General features: G+C 33.1%; 3 protein-coding genes, 4 non-coding genes and 2 pseudogenes across 10 annotated transcripts; 4 read left to right on the forward strand and 5 right to left on the reverse strand.

Annotated features, from left to right (window-relative positions):
• Window positions 1-106: 106 nt before the first annotated feature.
• CMT3 (chromomethylase 3) lies at window positions 107-8,509 on the reverse strand. 2 transcript variants are annotated; one of them, XM_022881293.2, is made up of 21 exons: window positions 7,805-8,509; window positions 7,618-7,652; window positions 6,844-6,943; window positions 5,981-6,088; window positions 5,785-5,904; window positions 5,605-5,704; window positions 5,308-5,489; window positions 5,141-5,206; window positions 4,798-5,052; window positions 4,158-4,216; window positions 4,014-4,080; window positions 2,458-2,787; window positions 2,318-2,386; window positions 2,160-2,246; window positions 1,972-2,059; window positions 1,460-1,575; window positions 1,260-1,361; window positions 1,117-1,160; window positions 971-1,040; window positions 784-887; window positions 107-460 (listed from the first exon to the last, which is right to left on the reverse strand). In XM_022881293.2, the coding sequence occupies exons 1-21, from the start codon at window positions 8,225-8,227 to the stop codon at window positions 289-291; spliced, it is 2,697 nt and encodes an 898-aa protein (XP_022737028.2). In that variant the 5' UTR covers window positions 8,228-8,509; the 3' UTR covers window positions 107-288. The 2 variants fall into 2 exon arrangements, with proteins under 2 accessions (XP_022737028.2, XP_089602862.1); XM_089746736.1 differs by lacking the exon at window positions 6,844-6,943 and having other exon boundaries at window positions 118-460; window positions 7,805-8,508.
• Window positions 8,510-9,505: 996 nt separating this feature from the next.
• Window positions 9,506-12,700, reverse strand: LOC111285493 (protein ORANGE, chloroplastic-like; annotated as a pseudogene). Its single transcript, XR_016329413.1, has 7 exons — window positions 12,135-12,700; window positions 11,936-12,050; window positions 11,716-11,836; window positions 11,544-11,625; window positions 11,162-11,238; window positions 10,437-10,780; window positions 9,506-9,793 (listed from the first exon to the last, which is right to left on the reverse strand). The product of XR_016329413.1 is annotated as a protein ORANGE, chloroplastic-like (transcript).
• A 1,041-nt stretch (window positions 12,701-13,741) lies between these two features.
• LOC149514161 (small nucleolar RNA Z107/R87) lies at window positions 13,742-13,844 on the forward strand. Its single transcript, XR_016329442.1, has one exon. It is a non-coding gene; the product is annotated as a small nucleolar RNA Z107/R87 (small nucleolar RNA).
• Window positions 13,845-13,880: 36 nt separating this feature from the next.
• Window positions 13,881-13,982, forward strand: LOC149514162 (small nucleolar RNA R30/Z108). Its single transcript, XR_016329437.1, has one exon. It is a non-coding gene; the product is annotated as a small nucleolar RNA R30/Z108 (small nucleolar RNA).
• Window positions 13,983-14,039: 57 nt separating this feature from the next.
• Window positions 14,040-14,128, forward strand: LOC149514163 (small nucleolar RNA snoR31). Its single transcript, XR_016329441.1, has one exon. It is a non-coding gene; the product is annotated as a small nucleolar RNA snoR31 (small nucleolar RNA).
• Window positions 14,129-14,238: 110 nt separating this feature from the next.
• LOC149514164 (small nucleolar RNA snoR31/Z110/Z27) lies at window positions 14,239-14,342 on the forward strand. The gene has a single exon (XR_016329433.1). It is a non-coding gene; the product is annotated as a small nucleolar RNA snoR31/Z110/Z27 (small nucleolar RNA).
• An 888-nt stretch (window positions 14,343-15,230) lies between these two features.
• Window positions 15,231-17,259, reverse strand: LOC111289935 (cyclin-U4-1-like). Its single transcript, XM_022881302.2, has 2 exons — window positions 16,742-17,259; window positions 15,231-15,816 (listed from the first exon to the last, which is right to left on the reverse strand). Exons 1-2 carry the CDS (start codon window positions 17,086-17,088, stop codon window positions 15,543-15,545), a joined length of 621 nt encoding a protein of 206 aa, XP_022737037.2. The 5' UTR covers window positions 17,089-17,259; the 3' UTR covers window positions 15,231-15,542.
• A 3,507-nt stretch (window positions 17,260-20,766) lies between these two features.
• Window positions 20,767-22,610, reverse strand: LOC111289944 (peptide methionine sulfoxide reductase A1-like; annotated as a pseudogene). The gene is made up of 2 exons (XR_016329414.1): window positions 22,122-22,610; window positions 20,767-21,286 (listed from the first exon to the last, which is right to left on the reverse strand). The product of XR_016329414.1 is annotated as a peptide methionine sulfoxide reductase A1-like (transcript).
• Window positions 22,611-22,676: 66 nt separating this feature from the next.
• Window positions 22,677-23,411, reverse strand: LOC111275281 (stellacyanin-like). The gene is made up of 2 exons (XM_022860513.2): window positions 23,212-23,411; window positions 22,677-23,129 (listed from the first exon to the last, which is right to left on the reverse strand). The coding sequence occupies exons 1-2, from the start codon at window positions 23,372-23,374 to the stop codon at window positions 22,756-22,758; spliced, it is 537 nt and encodes a 178-aa protein (XP_022716248.2). The 5' UTR covers window positions 23,375-23,411; the 3' UTR covers window positions 22,677-22,755.
• Window positions 23,412-24,786: the final 1,375 nt, after the last annotated feature.

The raw sequence follows: 24,786 nt of genomic DNA on the forward strand, positions 1-24,786 counted from the left end.
ATATTACAAATAATTTTGCAGAAAAACCTTCCAAAGTTGTAAATTTGTTTTATTAAATTACATGCCAAAACTGATGTGAGTACTAATTTAAGAGAGGAAAAGGATATTGTGAAATTATAAACTACTTTCAAATACTCTGAATAACAAAATAAATGTTCACATCTTCAACATGATTATAAAATATAATCCAAAATTTTCATTGCAAATTTGATAAGAATGACATCTCAGTGATATACAATTACATCATGATTTAACCCCCAAAAAAAATTAAAAAAAAACTAAATGGAGCTAAGGGATTTCTTCAGATGATTCTGAAGAAATTTTGTCCACAATGTTTGGAAATTTTGGGGGAAGTTTCATTAAAGGTTCATCACTTGAAACACCCTGGTAAGCTAAACCTAATGCATATCCTAAAGCCCGAGAGACAGGCACAGCTACAGCATTCCCAACTTGAATATACCTAAAAAAAATCAAAAACAAAAATAACTAAACTTATTATTCCAAAAAGATTATGGCTCAATTTGGTTTAATATGTCTAGTACTTGCTTTTTGATTCTTGAAAATCCCAAGTAAAAACAGTATCACCTACAGTAAAATTTTGTCATGGTTTGAAGGTGATTAATATAAACATATTGGCAAGTAAAAAATATATATTTAATACATTATCAACATAAAATATACAGTCAATGAACTTTTGTTCCAAACAGATAAATTTTCATGCTTGAAACCAAACAATTGCACGAGGCATGCAGTTGTATCAAGATGTATTGGTAATACAAGTACCTTTCCTTAATAGGTCCGAAAAGCCTGTAGTAATCAGGGAAGCCTTGTAATCTTGCATTTTCACGAACTGAGAGGACACGATCTTGTTCAGGGTGTAAAATTGCCTGTTAAGAAATACCAAACATTGCAACTTAGATAATGTTTGTGTATAGATTTGGTTTAACACAATATATGCATAAATCATAACCTGATTATGAGGCTCTGCCCTGGTAACCACTGTTGGTACAGTTTCATCCCACCATAGACGAGCAAATGGTCTACAAAATTTCATATTGCGAGGTTATTCAATTCAAATAAGTTATCAAAGAAATACATGGTAAGAAAAACACTCACTTGGATGATGATCCACCAAGAAAACTCATGGCATAATCAGGGACCTCTCATTGTTAATGAAAACATCATACAGTGGAACAGAAGAGATATTGAGAATAGATTGATAAATAGAGCATCAACAAGAAATAAAATGAAAAGATTACCAAAGGTTTCCCTGACTCCAAATAAACCCTCTCCACGTTAGGATCCCATTCGACCTTATTACCACTAACTAGAACACCAGGTAAGTCTCTGAAATTTGCTCCCTAAGTCAACAGATTGCCAGGGAACGAAAGGCAAGGTAGTAAGTGAAGCATCCAAGGGAATACCTATGCATGCCAATTAGATTGAGATGTAGTGATACCTTCCTTTTGGGAATCTGGCAAACACGCTGGTAGTCATCTGTATTGAGTTGAAGAGGCTGATGATCGTAGAGCAAATGTTTTGCTGGTTTTACCTCCGAAGAAGAACCTGGCATCTCTACAAGAAAAATAAAGAGATAAGCTTGCAGTTCGTCCAGCTTAATGAAGTTGTAAAATGGAGGTCATAATGAAACAACACAAGCCTTTTTTGCATAACGAAGTGACACCATTGCTCAAAAAATAAGGAAAGGTACCATGTATCCAAAAAATTGGTTAAAGAGTTCTAAAGAAATAATGTTCTTGAGTTGCTGAGAAACATAATAGAACCATTGGTGGATGCAACTTCTCCTAGCTAACAAAGATGAAAGAAGCAATGCACTTTGCATATGCACAGCAAAAAGATGAGTAACAGTAAAACTACAAAACATGGATAATACTAATCCAAATATGGTTTTATGAATATGGAATTTAAAAATGTAAATAACTATGTAGAAAATATGATAAATCTACCAACCCTCCCTTCTTAATCTAATGAACCGCTGAAACTCTGTTTTAGGATTCTTGTCATAGTCCATTTCATCTTGATGCTCATAATTTCCAACCTAAACCATTGAGTCAAATACATGCATTACTTGTAAATTGAAAAATGAACTAGCAAATCAGGGAAAAAAAGGAAAAATGTTAACATATCATAAAACATACAGCAGGAAGGTCAGAAATTGCATCTTTTAATAGAAGTTTCTTTTCCAACTCTACTCTTTGCCCTTCATCCCAGACTACAGTGTTCATCTGCATTCATTTTGTATTGTAAGAATATGGAAGCATTTAAAAATTAAAATCAAAGACACAAGTTCTTGTACCTCGAACTCAAGGGGAATGACACCTCTTACTACAACATCATGTGTTGGGAGTGGATATTGTGGCAATTTCTGAGAACATTGAACATCCAATTAAAGCACAATTTTAAGTTTTTTATATTTATAGTGATAAAAATACTCACTTCAGTAGGACGAGCCCCCCAGAAGAAAACACGCATACGAAATTGGGGAAGACCATAGGCACCAGCTGCCATCATTCCCATTCGGACTTGGTAGTTTAAATAAATTAGTTGACTCAAGGCATATCGCCCAAGAAATCCCTCAGAAAATTTTATAATGTCAACAACGTTCTCCATCAAAACAAACTTTGGCTTCAAGTACTCCACTATCAACATGAAAACCTGAAGTTGTTTGTTCTTTTCATCTTGTAAAGGGTTATCCTTATTTCTAAACCTATTGAAGCCACTGATGCCTTGGCATGGGGGCCCTCCGCAAATAACATCGACATCACCCTATAGGACCAGATGGAAAATACAGAACAGACTAAGAATCTGTGATAATAACAAAAGTAAGGCAAAATTTTCCTGTGAATTCAGAAAATACTCCACATTTGTTTTTAACAATACTAACTTAAATGGTTTGACCATGGTACGGCAACAATGTTGTATTGAAGTACTGTGTGCTTAAGTAAATTAGAAGAAACAGATTCAATAGTTTATTCTAAGCTACTTTTGCAGCCACTGCCTAATGAATTTGGATGGAGCAACAACAGCCTATTCAGGCCAAAAGAAAGGATTGGAGTTAAATTTTTTAGCCAGATTAAAGGAATTTGTACACATAATAAGGTCGAAGTTACCCTATCATAGCTGTGTCAGACATATCTTGCACACTTTAAACTCAAGCAGATAAGGGGCTTGGGTCCTCGAAATTAACGTAAAGAAAATTACAAAAAACATGACCCAGTTAGGCAACAGATTCCAAGTCCATGTGTAAGCTTCTGTAGAAAAAGAGTTCGAATGCAAATGACAGCCGGTTTAGAAAAAGTGCACCCAATACTGACTTGGTTATTTCTTGTCTTATACTATGTAGAAGATAAGCCATAGTAGATTCTCACGGGTATATGTACTTTCAAGATTTTGCTCTTCTCCTTAGGTTATATCTTTTTGTATGGTCTGGTTTTTAAGTTTCTTGTCATGCACTATTTTTCATTCTTGAAAAACTGAATTCATTAACAAAATGAGCTACTTAAAGAACGACAGTAAGTTTTCTATTGTAGACTCTAGTGAGCTAAGCTGAAAGTTTGAATTGCACTTCAATTGCAATTCTAAAGCGTGCAAATGCAATAAAACTCCAAACATACAGAATAAATCAAATAATTATTTCTGAATTATTGATGGATGTGGGGTGATTATTAGAACCAATGGCAAGTCCTGCTCCTCTTTTTGGTACTGCTAGTGAAACAGTTGTGTTATTCCTTGAGTTAAATGCCATGAGGATGAGATTGAAGCTTTCCAAATACTAAACACCAGGTGATAGAAACATGTATAAGAAAGATCCTCAGTAGAAAGCGGTTCTAAGTGGTATAAATGTTTAGATGATTATGTTTTACTACATCCTTCTCATTCCCTACAGAGATTAGTTGGTTGTTAGAGAAAGCCAGGGATAATGTTACAGGAACTTCCTTTTAACGAAATTCATTCAGGTAAAAAGCAGCATAGAAAAGATAAAATAAGCTTACAGGTAAGGGTAGTATTTTTGAGTTAAAGCCACGTGTAACAAAGTCCTTCAAGCGTTCTCGACAATCACTGTCAAAAGAGGTTAATTGTTAGAGACAGTTTGCATAAGTTAGTATGAAATGCAATAATAAATACTGACCACATACCCCAATCCCTCTGGTGGCTCCCAAGTATCTTCTTCTGGCCCATAATTCTTCCAACGAACCTGTAAGAAGAGATGGAGTGAGTCATGGTTGGATACCCCAAAGTATATAGACACAACTAATGTCTATACAAAACATTAAGCTAAATAATGGTTATGGATGACTGAATTAAAATTTCAGGAGTAGTTCCAAAACTAAGGATTCAGGAACAATGTTCTTAACAAAATAAATAAAAGGATGAAGAAAAAGACCTGGCTACATGAGCTAAAGTCAGAGCCATCCATACAGCTCATGAACCAATTACACAATGACAACTAGATGCAAGAGTAGGAAATGTACAATCTCGGACCCACATCTATTACGCAAGAAAATTTTGCTGCATGTTTTACAAGAACTATTATCCATATCTATAGTACCAAATAAAAACATAAATTTATCATTTATATAGACAAAAAGTCCACAATTATACACAAACATGCTAAGTAATTTATTCATGTCACCACTAAAATGTTTCAAATAATTAACCAAAGTAAAGAAGAATTTATGCCCAAGTACTTATAATCAGTGAGAGCATAAGAAATGAAAGTCTTACTACAGTAATGGCAATTCTATCAAAAGTAAGCAAGTTATAAAGAACACATACCTTAAAATATAAACCACGTTCCCCTTTCTCCTTTGGATCACCATAACATATAGCTAAAATTCTTTCAACTTCAAATACTTCATCTTCAACATCACCTTCTTCATCATCATCGTCATCTTCATCATCCCCATCATCATCAAAAGAATTGATAGATTGTTTCTCTAAGTTTTCAGATTTTGACAATGAAAATGAAACACACAACTGTTCCCACTCTTTCAACAATGCTAAAAAATCTTCTGCAGCTTCGTTCCTAACCTGAAACACCAAGTGATTTCACCAAAAGTTCTTAAATATTACATATAGCAACAAGAAATAAAATAACAAATTATAAATAAATCTTTACCATTGTTTCTGGATGATTCTTTTGAAGACTTTCACATGCATATTTATTTAAATCAACAGCCCATGTCTAGAAAAATTCAACAAAAATTCAAAAAATTACTAAATGTAGGTAGACATGCATGAATGGTTTAAAATGCATAATTATTTAAAATTGGTGAAGTAACTCACCGTCACCAGTTTTACTCCAGCCATATTTGCTCCTAGACACAAACCAGTTGACATTGCACCACAACCAGAATACAAGTCTAACAATGAAGCTTCCTCGCAACTAGTGTTTCCCCTGATAATACTATTTGTGTCGTCACTAGAAATTGTTGATGAAGATTCTTCACTGACATTTGTTTTATCTTCTATGGTGTATAAAGAAGGAAAACATAATACATTGAAGCAAATTAGTAATTTTCAAATGTTCATTGACATAAGCTCAATAAATAAAGATAGAGAAATCAAGGGTAGAACAATCACCTGGAGGTAAATTAATAAAAGAAGAATATGGTAAAAGATATAACATGTCACAATAATAATCACAATGTGGAATCATTTTCTTCTTTGCCTCCAAATCAACCTAAAAAAGCAAATACATATCATGATGAAATGGTGAAGATATGATGAAGAACAAAAGAAATTACAAAAGAAAAAACATACATTCAATGAGACTTTTGCAATTTTAAGCTTTTCTACAAGACAACCCAATGGACTGTCATCTTGGATCTCTGAAAAGAAGACACGCTTCTTGTCAATAAAATGGCCTAACTTTTTGAGCACCTGAAATAAAAAATCGTAGGTAACGTTAAATTAAATGTTAGAAAACAATAACAATCAGATAAAAGAATTATCTTACAGTGTCTTGAGCTCTGTAAAACCACTGAGCTGTAAAATAGAAAGTTCCATCAACTGCCTCAAACATCTCTACAATTTTACATATGTAGTAATCCTCCCCTTCTTCGGCCTATAAATATATAAAAAAGTAATATAATTACTTTACTTTTAAGAATTAGCCTAGTATACATATTATAAAAGTCATTAATAAAGTTCACCTCATTCAACATAAATAACACAATCAAACCTTAATGAAACAACTAAAAATATTTGCATACACAAAAAAGCAGTCTTTGCTCAAGTCTTGAACAATTTTCTTTCCAACATAGCCCAGTTTTTTACAAAATGATTAATCAATGATGTCAACAAATAAATCCATATAGTTTTAACTTAAGTTCCTAACTTTTTATTACAAAGAATTCATAATAAACAAGATAAGTGCTAAAAACCATAAACAAGTGATGCCCACCAACGATGGAATATCATCTAGCATCTTGTACAGTGATGGAGAAAAAAAAAAGTTGATTGACTCATTTTTCTTAATACCAGAGTAGACAAAGGGTAATTTATTCTAATAACAGTAAATATATTTTTCATCAAACCTTAAAGGGTCACAATAATTTTCTGAAACAAATAATACCATGCCGAATCCTATAACAAAACATATTTACAACACATTATATTCTAATACCTTTACTCCTAATATAACCTAAAAAATAGCCTAATCAAGGAATGATATAATCTTGACAAGATTTGCCAACAACCAAATGAATAAAAATATAGTGAAAGATCTGAGAACCAATCCATCAAATGCACAAGACTAATATGATTTTAAATATGATAAATGCATAAAATGACAATTATAAATAATAAAATTATACTGACTTTGACATGGGCATCATCATAAAGATTACATATCAAACAACCATCCACTTCCGCTTGAGTGTAGTGACATTGAGCTTGAATAACCTCTGAACCAGACTCACTGTGCCAAAAAAATTTTGAAAAACTAAGAATACATCTTTTGAAAACTACAACAAAAAGTTTATTTGGTTTTAGAAAAAAAGATGTAAAATGTTGAAATAAAATATTCACATTTATTTTTTCTCAAAAAAAAGTGTAGTGTTAAACTCAAACCCCTAACCCCTTAATAAACATGGTGATTCATATATTTATATCATGTAAAATATTGAAATTTGTATACTCATATCATAATTTATATGAGAATTGCATATCATAATTTATGTTCACACAAAAACATGTAATATATATGTATATATTTGATTAAATTTATATATAGTTATTACTAAATTTTAATCCATATCACATTTCTATCTTATTTTCATATCATTTTCATGTCGTATCATCTTCTTGTATTTTAAATTATCATTTCTTTTCTTATCGTTATTCCTACCCCTTGGTTATTCACTCCGGTTCCACCACATTTTTCAACTAAAATTTTTCATCCACATTTTAGTAACCAAACAAGTTCCATGTTATAAATTAAAAAGAAAACAAAAATTAAAATCTCTAAATACAACGTAAAAATCAATTGAAAACAATAACAAACAGCCTCTAAGTGAATTACATAAAAAAAATGCAGTATAAATAAACAAAAAAAGAAATAAAATTGATTAATAAATAAATGTATTTACTTACTCTTTGGAACTCCTTGAAACTACTCGTTTTTGCCCCTAGTAAAAACAATGCAAAACATAAATAAATAAATAAAATATATCTACCCTTTACATATGAAAATTTATAACTTAAGAGAAAATTTTCAAAAAGATTTGATTTTTCACCCAAAAAAAAGAAAAAGAAAAAGAAAAAGAAAATATATGTATACCTTTCCTTGATAGCGTTTTGGCCACCGCCGTCGTGCTTCCTCATCAGCTATGGGCTTGCCAATAAACCTGGCATCCTGCTTCTCATCTTCATCAACTACCATAGCTTTTCTCATCTTTTTTGGAATTGCTTTGGTCTCACAGTCGTCAAGGAGCACGGTATCTTCATTTTCTGATTTCAATGGAGTTTTCGAACCTAGTTCTGCTTGGGTTCGTTTTGACTTCTTGAGGGTAGTAGCAGATCCAGAGAAAGAGTTTTCCTTGCGCTTACCGTCACTGCTCTCTTCCTCATGAGAGACATCCATGACTTTCTCATTTTCCGGCTTTGACTTCGAGGTTCGATTTCTCTGGCTCGATCGAGTCGTATTCTTGGACGAACCAGCCTCCTTCATAGGAGAAGAAGAAGGTTTCCGCTTGGTCGACATGACAGAGCGGGACGAGTGGTACCGAGCTCATGGACTGGCACTAGAGAGAAAATTTGAGCTGAGCCGAGCCGAGCTGAGTGATAGCCTATTCTGCCCGCTGGAAAGCTAGTCGAATGGCGAGACCGACCCTAAGTGAGGCGGTTGTCATTAGTCCGGCGGACCAGTGGCAGGTTCACCGGAGAGCTTCGTTGGTCGCCTTATGCTTAAAGACGAATTGGTCCGATTTCAACGGCGGCGAATGACTCGGCCCATTTTTTGAGCGAGGAGGGAATTATAAGGAAAGTGGAAAAGAATGGTTTAATATTTTGAAGAGTAATTGATTTCCAAAATAGAAGGAGAAAATAAAATTTTGAAATAATGGGATAAGCGGGAAACAAAAAATTCCCGGGAATTTATGATTCCATGGAAGCCCAAAGTATTTTACTTTATGTTCATTGAAACTTATAGGGTCAAGCCCAATAGCCCAAGGCCCACATTCTGTCAATGGTAAATTCAAAAATGAAAAATCATTCAAGAATAGTAATTTTCATTGACCTGGGCAAGAATCTAATGGATTCAATCAAATAATCCAATTAGGTATAAATAATACATTAAGACTTAATCATTGACAAATCAAATTTAAGCTCAAACAGTTTGATTTATCAAAAAAATCAAATTCGAGTAATTTTAATGTTTAATTCAAGTAATTCAAAAACTTATCGAATTTTTAAATTTTAATATATTTTTATTATTTTACATATATATATATATATATATCAATTCAAATTTGAACACAATCGAACTTGAAATCAAATATAAGAATTAAGCTTTTTCTTATTAAATGAGTTTAATCAAGTGAATTCGAATAATTTGATTTTTATTTCAAGTCAAATTTAAATTTAAAAATTAAAACTCAATCGAATTCGAATTGATTTTCGAACAATAAATTTTAAATCAAGCTCTTAACTTCTCATTATATTGATTTTGTTTAATTCAATTATATTTCGTAAATCCAACTTCAAAAATTATGTCACATTTGTTAGAATTATGCAAAATCTTTTAAAATTTTATATTGAACTTAATACTCATGTATCTTTTTTTTTTTATAATTAAATAATTGTAAGTTTATAATAAAAAAATTTTCTAAGTGAAATACATCCAGGGCCGCATGTCCAAGGGAGACATCTTGTTTTTTGGTTCCTCGAAAGACAATTTATACTTTTGCATAATAGAAGTCCCATATCACAAACCTCGACAATGATGATTGGAAGCAGTGAATCGGCAATCATTGGTATGACATTAGATAGCCAAATGAGGATTGAAGTTTTTCATTTCAAAAGCAAGGATTGTCTCAGTAAATATTAGAACAGATACAATTCATTTGCAGCAAGGCAAGTCCTTCGTGTGCTTGGGATGTTTGTATATACAAGGATTGGTTATCTTCTCACAAACAGATATGAATAGGAGCTCTACATTTGAATATAAGAATGAGAGGGTGAGAATGCACTTCTAATCAAATGGGTTAATTCGTGGGTCATGCTCGCTTGCCATTGCCATTCCAGTGCAAAGACATGTGGGGCACATGACCTGCCAAAATTATTAAAAAAAAAGATTATGAGAGAACATTTGGATGAGGTGAACTAATTCTACATTGGAACAGAAAGGTAAATAATGAAAACCATTAAATCTAACCCTGAAATTCCCCAGTTAGGAATACTTTAAGGTTTAAAAAGGAAATGGTATTTTATTTTCATTAAGGACTATCAACAGATAATCAAGGTTTCTTTTTATTTTTGGGTCGATTTGATATGTCAAACCAACCTTACATATACAATATCACATCGGTTCGGCACTTCAGTCACGTCATCAAGATACCCTATAGATCTCTCGCATTTCATCTATAAATAAAGTTATCCAGTCATTATCTAAAGATCTTGTCTTCCTCTACTTTCTCTCTAGTTTACTCTCCTTCCAACTTGTTATAGCATACCTTTGACTTGAGCGTCAGAACGAAAATGCAAGAAACATTTCCTACCTTTATCCTTAACCACTTTCTTTCTCTTTCTTGTGATTTTAGCATCATACCCATAAACTCGGAGCTCAGCACAAACATCCCCATTTGCATAAAGAAGTTGCATAAGCAAATATTCTTCCATTCATTAAAATTTCCAGGTTGATATGCAAAAGTAAACAACAAATCATTGAAACTACATATTTTGAGATGCCACACCTTTCCAGATCCTGAACAGTTTGAACATCTTTCTGTTTGTGGGGCTGATAAAGTCAGGTCTCCACCATTGACCGTCGAGACTGGTTCAAAAATAACAAGTGACCCAGTAGCTAAGCAGCGAGCACAAGCAAGATATCCTGCATTTAACGTCAACGTTAACGTATGTATCTGGTATAGAGCAGGGCTGAAGAAAAGAAGAAAGTTTCATGAATATACCAGTTCCAAGACAATACTTGCATCTTTTATGATCCTGCTGTTTAACATTGTTTATTTCAACTACCATCAAGGCTGAGATAACCCCGACTGCTCCACCAGAGAATGATGCCACTATAGGATCAACCTGACTGCATTGAGCACCAATGGAACCGTGTTTAATACATTGAAACAAGATTGAATGGACACTTTACCAAGTTGATATCAAATAACAGATTTCTCTCCTTTCTAGGAGCAACCTTGTGCAAGCAATTAATTTGCCATTAATATTTCTGAGAAAACATCTTATATTGTTTCGGTAAGATGGCTTGCAACAATTGCAGCTATCATTCTCACTCAGCAACTGTCTAAAAAGAATATGCCATTATCTAGTAGTGTGCCTGATAGAATTGTTGTAAGGAAACCAAAAGCACATCAACTTCATCATGGTAAAAATGGTAGCAATCAAGCAACTCAACTCAATCTAATGCCAAATAACACGTATGCATTACAAACCAAGAGGATTCTCATACCTCAACTGCATTGGCAGGTGCATGCTACGGATGAAATCTGCAAATGATGTGCCCCCTAGTCCTAGCTTAAGCTCCAGCTAAGATATGGGAAGAAAAAGAAATAAAACAGGTAAGGCAAAAGAAGTTATGATTCCAAGAACCATAAACGTATGTCGTATTAATATCACCTAGCCTGTCCATTGGCAACGAGGCGAACATTGTCATCCCCTTGTCTGTTTTCCTCTATATGATCGATTATTTCCCTTCAAATGCTTTATCCTCTCCAAAAAAAAAAAAAAAAAGCATTCCTTTTCATTCTATTTCTAAAAGCACAACCCCCCACTCACCTATGGACACCAACATAGAGGCTAGATTATGAGAGCGGCAAGCATGTGTGACTTACAGTGGGTGCCAGAAGTCCACCAAAAATAATAATCCCAGCAATAAGAGAAAAACAAGTCGCACAATAAACCTTGAGATGTCTGTGTGCAACATTTACATCCACTAACTTGAATTAATGAGAACAAAACTATACAACTAATAACAAGAAAACAATAAGTTAAAGGGAAAAATATCTGACCAGTGGAGGCAGGAATGGGATGAATGATGAAAATTAGGAAGTTCACTTTCTCGTTCTTCCTTTAAAATACCAAGTTCAACGCTTTTAATCCTCTGTTGTATCCTTAGCCTCCGAACCTACAAAACATTGGGGGTTTGGTTTCTACTTGACAAGCACAGGCAGAAACTTTCCCTATTCATATTGAAACTCGAAGAAAATGCAAATCAGTGGGTCACCTCTTCCATTTGGAGAAAGATTTTGTTCCGACGACTTCGAATATTATCCTGAAGTTCTTGCAGTTCCATCTTGGCAAAATCCTGGACTGTTTCGGGCCCTTCTATGATGCAAAATCTGCACTTTTTAATCATAAACACATAGTTAAAATTACAAGGCAAAGACCCATATTGAATACAGCAAGAGGGAGAGAGAAAAGACCCGGGGGAAGAATCAGAATCAATAGAAGGCGCGAAGGAAGAAGAGTGAGGTCCAGTGGCCATGGGTCGCCATTTGGAATTCAACTTGGGTTTGGCGTGAACAATCTAGAGCTTAAAGAACAAGGCGCGTAGGGAGACGATGGCTTTACCGTATAGGAAACCGCCAAGACTCGACTCAAACAAGTCATCCTCAAAATCTTCAACCTTAATTCCCTCTTTCTGTCAATCAAATCTGCTTCCTGTCTTCGTAGTTTTTATTGTCAGATGCCGAAGCAATCACCTAACAATCATTCAAAATGAAAGAGAAAGAGAGGGGGAGTTGTCTAAGAACAGAGGAAGAGGGAAGGGTGGGGAGGAGAGAGTGGAGACAAACACATGGTGGAACGGAAGCATTAAAATTTGATGCAAATGTGAATGGCAGGGATCATTTTATCGGCTAACGCTGCCAATTACGTGGAACCATAATGTTACCTGCCTTTTCTTATTTTTATTTTTCCTTGAATGCAGACTCACACTTTTGTAAGTGTATTTTTCTTCTTTTTTTTTTTCTTTTAGATTTTATATATTTTATTGATTTTTGTTTTTAATAAAATTATTATTATTATTATTATGTTTAAGTTTTTTACTCTAATTAAATCAATTAGGTAAAGGAAAAAAAACACATTTCATTTTTTATTTTCTCTAAACGGGATCTCAACTAAACAAAAATAAAATTTTGAAAGAGTTAAACCTTAAATTAGGAATGTTAATTTTATTTATATTCAACAAAAATTTTAATTTTTTATTTAAATGAGAATAGGGATATTATTACATTATAAATGTGAAAAAGATAATAAATATAATTTTATTTTTTTATTAGGTATAGGGATAAAGATAGATATTATAACACCCATTTCGTATTTGTATCATATAATATATTTATATATAATTTAGAGAATAGAATTTTATAAATTATTATTTTAAATTAATTCAAATTAATATATATATTTTTAAAATATATAGTAGTATATATTTATAAAATAATTATCTAAATATATAAGATAAAAATAAAAAAATGAAAGCATAAATTTTTATTTTATTTTTAAAAAAATTATGGATATAAAAATTACTTATACTTATTAAATATTTATATAAATAAAAATAAAAATAAATTTAAAATATTCATTGAATATAAAAACGAATATGAAAATAGAAATAACAACTCTTATATATAATAATTTATCTCAAATGAGCCCTCAACTGAAAAAAAAAAAAAGAAATGTTAAAATAAATCACCCATTATAGTTGATAAAAGCTATGTATAAACTAGACTATAGTTTTGGCGCTGGCACAATGATGTTTATAAAGTCTTTGCCTATAAATATTGGGCCTAATTTTTTATTAAGCCCAAATAAACAAAAAGAAATCCTGCCCGAACATGGACCCGCATGATTTACAGGCGCTTCACCGATCACACTTCAGCTAAAACCCTAATTTTTACTCCTATAAATATATGGCAACCACAATTCTTAGTCTCAGCAGCTGCGTTCGTCTTATTTTGTTCTCTTCACTTTGATTTTCTCTATCTTCGATTGTTTTTTGTTCATAGGAAAAGTTAATCTGAAAGAATATCGCGGTGATGACGTCACAAAATTCAAGCTCAACAGACCGGAATGCAGGCTTCTCTTCGTCTGAGAATTTTGCGTGTCGACCACCTATGAACTGAGCGATCTTTTTCTTTTTTTTTTATTATAAAAAAGGTGAAATTGGAGGTTGCGATGAGGATTCACAGCTCCCTCTTCCGATTTATGTCGTTGAAGAAATCAGCTGGCTGAATCGAACCTATGACTTAATCGCCGCTACTGAGCAATCTCTTAATATTCGCTTAATTTAATTTTTTTTTTCAAATAGGATTCGGTTTTGAAAGCGGATGAGGATGAAGCAAAATTTTATATAATCCAACACTTGATCTGAGATATTATCGAGTGATGTTCAAATCGTTGCTTCTGAATCTGCTCAAGTATGATTTTTGAGATCTCAATCGAGCTGTTTTGATGCAATGGTAGCTTGGGTTTAGTGTTTGTGATTTCAATTGATAATTTACTGCTAGTAGTGTTTTCCCTGGAGTCATCAAGTGATGAAATTGGAAAAATCTTAGGACACCTTCCTACATAGCTTTAATGTTATTTAAAGCTATGGATGAGAAGAACATTTCCTTTCTGATGATGACGGACTATTGAGATAAAAAATTTTGATGAACTAAAAGGCAAAAAAACTCGAGCCAATTTGGGGCTCGATGTTTTCATGCATACCATGGGTTTAATGCAGTCTACACGATGAGAAATTTTTTAGCTCGGTTCAGCTCACTCAAAATTCGATTAAATTTTAATTTTTTAATTTGAGTTTAATTGGATATAAATATTGAATTATTGCAATTCGTTTAAGATTTTATATTGGAGTTTTGATATATATGTAAATAAAATAATAATTTTTTAATTATAATAATCAAAATATATTAAAATTTTAAAATTCGATTATATTTATATGCTATTCATATCAAAAATATAACTTGCTTGATAAGTTGAATTCGATAAATTAATTTAAAATCAGATTTAAATTTTATTTTAGACAAATTTGATTAGTTTGCAAGTATTGTAGTATCATTTGCACTGTATAATGTTGTTGCACACTCTCTGGGTTTCTTCCTTCGAAGCGGGCCTAAGTATTAAATATTTTTTATAGATTGAATTTTAACTGATCTTGATCCAATCCAGCCCACCATAAACCCTGCTCTCCCTGCTGAAATAATGAGCGGCCTCAGCCAGCGTTGGGGGGCTTAAACTAGCAAACAATGCTTATTTTTGCCATGACAAACAAGATCTTTCATTCCTTTCAATAACAGGATGCAGACATGAAACATTCAACTTTCAGCCAGATTTCTTATGTTCCAACAGAGCATGAATCCAGCTGATTATGCACTGGCCAACCATACTTTTTACTTTCTAAGTGGATACTTTTGCAATGAAACATTGAGCCTGAAGAGGACACCATTATTAATCTGGTTTCTTTCAACTGATAATGATGTTTTTTAAAAGTAAGATCATGTTAGCCCAGACTGTAAAAGAGAAAACACTCATCTGTACATACCATTATACTATCAGAGTTGGGTACAAAAGAAAAAAACAAAAATTAGGTAGTACTAAAGTTAAAAAAGGAAGGCAAATGACTAACCCAAGAACAATGAGCCTGGACATGTCCTTACAGCAGCACATTAACAGAGAAGAAATAAAGCCAAAAGAGATTTTTGTCTTCCAGGTCTGAAATCAATGTGCTTTACACCATGTCAGTCCCATTTGAACTTGAGCCAACATCTTCTAGTAAACAAAATCACTGGCCATGTATTCCTAGTAATCCAACAAAAACACAATGCTTAAACAGTAAGTTGCTGGTGATGGGAGGGTTCATCTTCGTTGAAACAACAATGGATCTTCAGGGGTCTCCCAATGTTTAGAGAAGGCTCTGCCAAATGTTGTACAGGGGATTGCATCCACATTTCTCTTTGGAGAAAACAACAGTAAGTGTGGAAGGTGGCTGGCGTCACATTCAATTGGAAGCCCAAGCCAAATAAGAAGTCCACCTCAAGAAGGTTCATCTCTACTGTGCTGATTCCTCCCACTTTAGCATAGTAGGCATTGTTGTAAAACCTAAAAAGCCCAATTAAAGATTAAAAAAGAATAATGATTACTCTGAAAGGTGAAAATATAAAGGCTTTTTACAGAAAAAGGGCAATTTGCATTTTTCTGTTTTTACTTATGTCAATTTTAGATTTTGTTGCTTATAAAAAAGGAAAATTGCAATATTTGCTTATTTCTTATGAGTAAAGTTTCTTTTTTTATACATAAAGTTAATGCTATTGTCAAAAATGACAGTCAAACAACTGCCATAATTGCCTGTGGAATCAGGAGGGCCTTGGCTTGAGCCAATAATTAAACACTGAAAGCAGGCAAGTGGACATTTTGCTTTTTCAACAGAATGCATGGCCCTGATTGAGCTGTCATTAGCTCTAATAATGACATGCTCTTTCATTTTCTTAAAATTTTATTGCAGTTTAATGGAAATTTACAGGCGAGCCTTGATAGACAGAGACAATACCAGCACAGCTAAGGTTGGGCTGTCTGGTTAGAGATGGTGGTTTTTCACATGGCTGTATCTTTTTAATTTTTTGAAAACAGTGTCGATTTTATGTTCTTGCTTAATTTGTTAGGAGTTTTTTTTTTTTTCCTAAAATCTTCCGGGAAAAGAAAGTGGGAGAAGAAAATATCAGCACAGACAAGGCTTGGAAGCTCAATCAAAGTAAAGTATTTTTCCTCAAACATTGAAATTCAGATGAATTTTGAAGTTGAAGATTGAAGATCATACATACAGAAAAGGTTGAAGAGATTATATATATATATATATATATATATATATATAGTCAAAACCCAATTATGATGGACACTAAATTCAATTAAAGAAGGACATTTGTTCATGAAGATGCAGATTTGAAACCCAGATCAAATCCAATTTAGCTAAGAAAACCCCAGATAGTTATACCCGAGAATCATAAATTTATGCAAAGAAAAAACTTACATGTCATCCATGAACTTGGCAGAAACCAAAACACTGGTTATAAGCAGCCTATGCACATTGAAAGAATTGATAGGCAAAGACGGTTGCATCTGCACAAATCGATCAAGATAAACATAGGCTACCACGAAACAAGATGGGCTGCAATTTGCGTACTTAAAGATCCTCTCGAGATAGCTTCTAATGGATATAGTAGGTCTGGTAAGGCCCTGAAAAACTGAGATCTTCTGGGGCTGAAACCGGCGGCTGTTATCATTAGACTCAGCTACTCTTTCCAGCAGCGAGGACAGGAAAGTTATGACCTTCGGAAGAGTTTGATGCTCGAGGTCGTTGCTTTCTGGTTCTGCCATCTGTTTGTTGGGTTGGTTTGTCTGTTTTCCTTTGTGTTAGCTTAGCTGTGTCTTATAAGACACAGCGTTGTGTTGGTTTGCTTTTGCTTGTGAGGAGACAAGTTCACATAATTTCAAAGGTAATTTGCTGTTTCATTTCCATAAGAGAACGTGTTACTGGGAAAACTTGGGTCGTTAACGAGTTGGGAGATGTAATTGAGTTGGGAGATGTAATTGACATGTTTGTCTTTTGCTTTCCATATAATGTCTGACATGTCCTAACTGATATAAAAAAAACTTGAAATTGACAAAAATGTCTTCATACAAGTGTAAAAAGGGATTAAGAAATGGGAATAATTAATTTCTTCTGCAATAAATATATAAAACCTGTATATAAAATAAACTTGTTCCAAAAGTTATCTTTCTCCCTTTACACAAAATACATATAGATCCATATAATCAAAATCATATTACATGATGAGATTTTAAAAATAATTTTTATAATATAATACTTAAATCTTTTTAAGATTATAGAAGTGTTTCTTATGATGTAGTATTTAGCGATTAGTAATTGTTTTAATATAATTTATGGATACGCGCATCAAACTTATAAGATATTATTCGTTTTAATTTTGAATGTCTCATGATTTTATCATATAAAAAATATCTCAAAATTTTAAATTTAAATATTTATATATATATTTATATATCATATCTTATTCTCATATTCTTTTAAGGAAAATTGAGGCCATCATAGATTTAGATTGAAATATGTATCATTTTTGTCTTTTTGGTTGGTTTTCTTTCATGAACCATATTTTGGGGAAACTTGGTGAATTAAGTAGCTTGGCTAAGCCAAAAATGAGAGGTTTCTTTTCTTATGAATGAATTGAGCTTCATGAACCAAAGTAAAGGTGGGCATTTAGTGAGGCAATAACTTGACTTCTAAAAGAAGAAAAGTTGTGATACTGTGTTTTCTCATCAAGGCAAAATTTTATGTTGAAACTAGCATGATTTTAAGTGCCTTCTGCTGCAATTTTTCTATTAAACAACTAGAAAAGGTAAAAGAGAAAAGGAAAGCAGAAAAAAAAAAACAAGGGCAGTGCCTTCTGGTAGGGTTTGCTTTGACCATCTTTTTTGTGATCCCTTTCAAAAGAACATTACACATGATTTTGAATTTAGCCTCATATAACTGGCATGGATCTTGGAATTATGCTTTGGAGATCTTAATTAGCTGGAATCATCTGAATATTGATCTAACATTTAAGAAATGAAAATGGGTCCCTAAACCACAGTTCCAGATCAGATCTAAAGATCAATTAGCTCCAATTTATGGTATAATTATTTGACTTCTGTTTAAAGAAGTGAAAAAGTGAAGATATGAACACGAAGCTTAGTAGAGTTGATTACTTACAATCCATTCATTTATTCTTTATTCAAAGAATAGAATTCCCAAATCCCTTCTTTTCCTTTAAAATTATTGTTTGACCTCTTCTTTATCAATTTCTTGCATTCACATTAAATTGGCATGTTTTCCTTTTATATATATATATATATATATATATATATGTTCATTATAATTATCATTTACAAATGCCATTACCCGCAACCAAAGGTTAATTAAGTAAGAGGTTAAGATCAAATGTTTGATTAATGTGCCGAAAACATGCAAGTTGCTTGGTAAACCCTGAATCATAGGGAAATGCTTTCAACAGCTTCTTTTTTTTTCTTTCAATTGAGACATTGAAGTTCGATTATATATGATGGATCATGATGAAAATGTCTTTTAGTTGGATAATATCAACACACAATAGAGTTGGTTTTTGTTAGGATCAAATTGGTTAACCACCAAACTAATTAATTGTTTCACCCCATCCCGTATATTCTTTCTTTCTTGTACACTACCCCCAACGTACGTAGGTATGCCAAATTTTTATCAATTGTAGTTTGGGAGAGTTACATATTTTTTAATTAATAAAATTGGTGATTAACTGATGTTAACCTTGTAAATTTTATTTACCGATAAATAATTACATGTAAAGTATAGTAATAAGTCGATTAATCCGGCATTATTTTGTGGCATATTGACAAATCTCGGTATACAAGACTCCCCACTTGGCCAAAGTTGAGATAAGCCTACTATGGACCCTCACCCTAACTCTCGTAAAACGGGAAGCCTTGTGCACCGTGACTTCCCTTTATGAAATTTATGAAGTGGATGACTGAAACAAAATTTCCTGAACAAGTACTGCTTAGTAGCGAGAAGCAAAGCAGAAGGAACCAAGCGATGTGGTCCTGCTGCTGCTGCAGCTGCAATTTCAGATTTATCCTGTTACAGAAGAAATACACTTTGATCAATTAATGTACTGGAATTAAGTGTTCCATGTGTCTTTAACATGTAGTAGAATTAGGACACGACAGTGTCTCCGGTGGTCGTGAATAAGTTAGACAGCAACAACATCTTGGTTCATGGTTTCATGCTACACACGTTAGGAGGTTATGGTGGTGGATGTTCAGTTTCTATCTTCTCTCTCTTTAAATATGAATTCAAGATTGCTCATTGATATGACTGTTATATTAATACTTTTATATCTTATCAAAAAGGAACTTTCAATTCGAAATTGAGAATTTCAATCTACCTTTCATATGGAAGGTATTGAATCGGGTTATGACGTATTTTTATTCGTTTTGAATTCGATTTAATTTTTAAATTTAATATTTAAATTTGATTCGACTCAATATTGAAGTATTATTTATTATACTTGAATACAAGTTGATCGGTATATATTTAAACTTATAATTGATCTAATTCGAAATGAATAAAATATTAATTTTAAATATAAATATAAAATTAAATAAATAATAAAAAATAATATATATACCGAGTTAGGGTGAATTTGCATAAAATCCAATCTTAACTCGACCTTGACTTTTCTTTAAAAAAATACCTAATCCAATTCAATCCAAAATCCAATTAAAAAAAATAACTCTATAAAATTGAGTCAGATTGAAACTTATCAAATACGAGTTAAATTGTCAACCTTAGTAGTTCATAGTATCAAATAGTTTCTTTCATTAGTATCCACAAAATAAATCTAGAATAATGAGAAAACTTGTACTAAACTTAACAATCGAACAACAATCTTAACCATGATAACAAAGTACTAATTAATAAGTTATGGTGGATCAGTGGAGGTCTCAATGGGATTTAAACATGAAACATGGAACTCAACTCGCTTAGCCTATCAGGGAAGCAATGGCTGCACATTCAAGAACAAAAGACACCCCTCAACCTCAATCTCCACACTTGGGTCAAAATCACATATGTGCAACTAAAGTTGCAATAAAAAAATGGTTCAATCGGTTAATTCTTGGAATAATTTTAGACAATGAAGTGACACAAAGAGATAGCTCGAGCCATAAACACTGGTTTTGAAGTGCTTCCCTCATGAGTAATGGCAAATCCTGATGAAATAAAACTATGGTTTACAATAATATTCTATAACAGTAGAACAAAACCCCCTCCACATTGGTATGTATTAACATGATATGCTAAAACAGTAGATATACAAAATATAGATGCTAGATTGCGGACTGTATATAATTACAACCCCATGTTCGGTAACTACATAAATGAGCAGGCATTCATTCCAATTTCCATCAAAAGAGTTTTTTAGATGTATAATACGGTAGTGACATACAAAAGCAGAAAACTATAAACAATCATAAGCTCAGGACTGCATGCTAAGGCTCCGTTTGGATGAATGGCAAAATTGAAAACATAATAAAAAATATTATAGCTGCAATTAAAAAAAATTAGTGTAATTGCAATTGAAAAAAAATTTCAATGAAAAATTTATATTGAATGTATCTCATTAAATTAGTATTTGAATTCAATTAATTGTGCGATAAATTCAATCGCACCACATTGTGCGATTGAATCCAAATTGGTACTAAATAGAGGGAACTTAGTGGTAGCATCGGATTGGATCATTGCACCCTTTCTCAGAAGATTGTTTAAAACCAAAACGACCTTCTTTAGCAAGGAACTGCTGGTGATATTCTTCTGCTCTATAGGACTTATTGGCTGGTAAAATCTCAGTAACAATCTTTCTGTTCAAGAGTTTCTGCTGTTTTTCCAGGGCTCTCGTGCCGCCATCTCCTGCTCAGGGATGTAAATGTATATACCAGATCTGAACTGTGTTCCCACATCATTTCCCTGCCAAAGTATTTACAACGTATTAGAATGGCAAGACTATTGTGCAGATGCAATTCTACCAACATGATCAATAAAACAAATAATGTATCATTCAATAAAGTGCAGCATGAAAACAAATTCCATAACATCTGTATTTCATAGTTACACCCTGACAATTCAGGACTCAGAAAAACACTAATACTGGGAGAATCAAATACTTGTAACTTCAGAGATAATGGCCACAAATTACCTAGCTAGCAGCACCTAAAATCCCCAACTATCAATTATAGAAATGACTTGATTTATACAAAAAGATTGAACTTTTTCAGGGTGAGATAAACAAAGACACATTACAAGACAGAGGAATTGAAGCACCCGAGGAGAGCTCCTCGGATGAGTAGACAAGGAAATCCGTAACACACAAACTTCGATAATGGTTCGAACTGCTGTCATTTCTCTAGGTTCACAAGTTTTCTATGCAAATTTCGGAGAAGATACCATAAATACATCAGCTTTAAATGACAGAGAAAAACACATATATTATCATCATCTACAAATCAATTCAATCAAATAATTAGCCATAGATCCCCAAAAATTACCTCAAAATTATCACTATAATAAGATAATTCATAATTGCAATAGTCAGTTAAAAAATCCACCTCCAAATAACCATCCAAACCCCCAAGATTACACATTGATCCACTCATATAAAAACACCCCAAAATGGGAAAAAAAGAAAACGTTCACAAACTTAAATTACATAAATATATATATAAAGAAAAGAGTCTATCTCTAAAAACCCACCTAAAGAAACCACATTAAAAACCCCAAATTTTCATACAACATAACAACCCACCTGGCAGTTGAGCGTAATGGGATCATGGCGAGCCCAAAAGACATAGAGCAAAGTGTCATATATAGCTACACTCTTTAGGATCATACAGAACCTTCACAACTTCACCATGGTTCGTAGTCCCAGAATACACGTCTTCATAACTCGGGTTATGCGTGAACCCTTGGGTGTAACCAACCTCGGTTTTGGTCACACCTGGAGCTCTCTGGAACGCGAATTCAATGCCCCAAAAGCATGCACCGAACTGAGCAAACTGCTGACCAGGAGCCTGGATGTTGTCATCTGGACCCTGAACGATGGCGGAGTTTTCCATTGAGCGGGTTGGCTTGTTGTTGGCTCCAAAGCCGAGGTTTTTGAATATGTTCATGGTGGGTCCGTGGAGGGAAGTGGAGAGAAAGAGAGAGAAAGGAAAGGTTTAGAGATGAGAGAAGATGAAGAAGAAGTGGCAAGCTTAAGACTTCGAAGCATTGTTATTATGAGTTGGAGTTGATATCACGGAACAACAATGGTGACGATAATTTTACTCTTATTTTCAATTTTTTTAAAAATAAATTATTTATAATTTTTTTTATATTATTAGTAAAAATTTTAAGTTCAACAATGCAAAACAACTTTTATATCATATGGAGTAATGGTCTCAATTCTGGTACAGAAACAACTTTGTTACGGTCAAACATAGGAAGGCTATTACAAGAGATTCAGTTCCCCCAATTGTACACCCTCTTGAAGTGGGGATAACAGTTGAAGGATTGTTGTTGCTCTTGGAAGAAGGCTGTGCTTGAGGGGCAACAACGGTTGAAGATGTTTGATCACCTTCTACATTTACTTGAAGTTTCATCCCCCCTAGACAATGTAACTGGTTACCACAAACAAAATATCTATCACCAGCATTTGACAGCGTAATCGTTGTGTTTCCATTGGAAAATGTTCCCAGTGCATCTGTTGTGTTGCAACTTTCAAAACTTTGTTTTGTTACCTCGTTTACACTATGATATGATGAGTATTGGAACACTACAGGAAACAGAAAAAAAGGAATTTGTCAGTAAACTCAACCAACAAATCTCTAATCTTACTTTGGCAAGAGGATGCATACATAGAACATCACCAACATCGAATCTCTTGCCACTAGCCCATGAATCAAGATCAGTGCTTATGTCCCAGCCGGATGTGTCCCCAACGATGTAGGTCGTGGCATCACTAATTGTTAATGAAAAGCAGAAAACAGCAAGAAAACAAAGCAGAATCAGCTTGGCCATGAATGAGAGATTAAATGATTTTTTGAGAGGATGGAACTTGGCGTTGTATATACCTCAGTGTTGCTTATTATTAGATGACCTACCTTCAGAACCGCAACTGACTTTGTGTTTGTTGTGTTCTGTCATGTATATTTGTTAATTTTATTGATTGAGTGAAGAAGTAAGATATCCAATTACTAACCCGACGCTTTATTAGGGTCTTTTGCTTTCCATTGTTTTTGTTATAATTGGAAACAAGTGGTTAAAAGCTGCCTTCCATAATATGCGTAAATCATGTAGCTTGCAGCTAATTGGTCAACTCCAAGTTTATCTGTTGCAATTTGTTGTTGTTGGGAGCATGGAATTTTACACCTGCCCTGGTTCAAAAGAATTTAAGGGTCATACAAAGAAATGCCTGATCTTTCTTTTAAGACTGGCCATTCTCGTTGCCCAAGTCAATAGGAAGGGTTTTTGGAGCTGGGAGAAGTTTATCTGCCTCACCAGCAAACTTCACCCTCACCCACTCCTCACCACCTTTGTCGGCTGACTGAAGCCCATCAAGCATAGCCCAGGAAGGCTTTTCCTGTTGGGCATATATGTTTCTTTTCTTTTCCCCTCCATCGGTATTGGGTAGACAGGGCATATATTTGACTTGTTTTCTTCAGCTATAGCCTTCTGACTAGTCAAAAAACTAATTAACCTTGATATATAGATGGTATTTTCTCCAATGGGTTTAAAAGAAATTTTTTCTTTGCTCAAGATTGAACAAATGAGGGCAAAGGCTCCATTGTATTTATACATTCCTGGCCCGATCCTGGGAACCATCCTTTTGCCTTTGAGGAGTATGGGAATGGGAGATGCCGTGGAGCATTTGATTTCGGGTTGGAATCCAATATGCAAAGTTTGGGCCTTTGATGATTTCAGCCTTGTGACTTAAAAAAAATCATACAAGGCGAACTCTTGGAAATTACATTTTACTGGCCCAACTCAAACTCGTCGGCTGAATTATTTATTACATTATAAATTTACAGCAGAGGTTTAAATAGAAATTTAATCCGTTTAATTATTAAATTTAAATTTAATTTAAAAATTGATTTCAATTCAATCGAATTTTATTTTTTTAATTTAAGCTCAATCAAAAACAAAAATTAAACTATTCAAATTCATTTAATTATATTTGATTAATATGTAAAAATAAATTCAATTATTATATTCAATAAAATTTTGATTTTTTATATTTAAGTTTGAGTTCAAAATATGTTATTTATTAAAATAATAAATATATAAAAACTCGATTAAGTTTACGATCTATTTGAATATGATATAAAAATATTTAAATTTAATTTAATCAATAAATCAAATTACTCGAATTCAAACTTAATTCTATAATAAACGAATTAAATTAAATTTTTATTTGAATAAAATTTAAATAA

The sequence above is a fragment of the Durio zibethinus genome, chromosome 17, assembly GCF_047325235.1.
Source record: "Durio zibethinus cultivar Kanyao isolate XHJ-2024 chromosome 17, ASM4732523v1, whole genome shotgun sequence".
Lineage (NCBI taxonomy): Eukaryota > Viridiplantae > Streptophyta > Magnoliopsida > Malvales > Malvaceae > Durio > Durio zibethinus.

What these genes read in the sequence shown, in the direction of transcription:
- LOC111275281 (XM_022860513.2), bottom strand. Translation starts at nt 23,374, where the DNA reads ATGGCCAAGCTGATTCTGCTTTGTTTTCTTGCTGTTTTCTGCTTTTCA. An exon ending in CGATGTTGGTGATGTTCTAT is followed by an intron (nt 23,130 to 23,211) that starts GTATGCATCCTC and finishes TGTTTCCTGTAG; the next exon opens with TGTTCCAATACTCATCATAT.
- CMT3 (XM_022881293.2), bottom strand. Translation starts at nt 8,227, where the DNA reads ATGTCGACCAAGCGGAAACCTTCTTCTTCTCCTATGAAGGAGGCTGGT. An exon ending in CAAAACGCTATCAAGGAAAG is followed by an intron (nt 7,653 to 7,804) that starts GTATACATATAT and finishes TGTTTTTACTAG; the next exon opens with GGGCAAAAACGAGTAGTTTC. An exon ending in TTGCAAAAGTCTCATTGAAT is followed by an intron (nt 5,705 to 5,784) that starts GTATGTTTTTTC and finishes TTGCTTTTTTAG; the next exon opens with GTTGATTTGGAGGCAAAGAA.
- LOC111289935 (XM_022881302.2), bottom strand. Translation starts at nt 17,088, where the DNA reads ATGGCAGAACCAGAAAGCAACGACCTCGAGCATCAAACTCTTCCGAAG. An exon ending in GCCAAGTTCATGGATGACAT is followed by an intron (nt 15,817 to 16,741) that starts GTAAGTTTTTTC and finishes TGGGCTTTTTAG; the next exon opens with GTTTTACAACAATGCCTACT.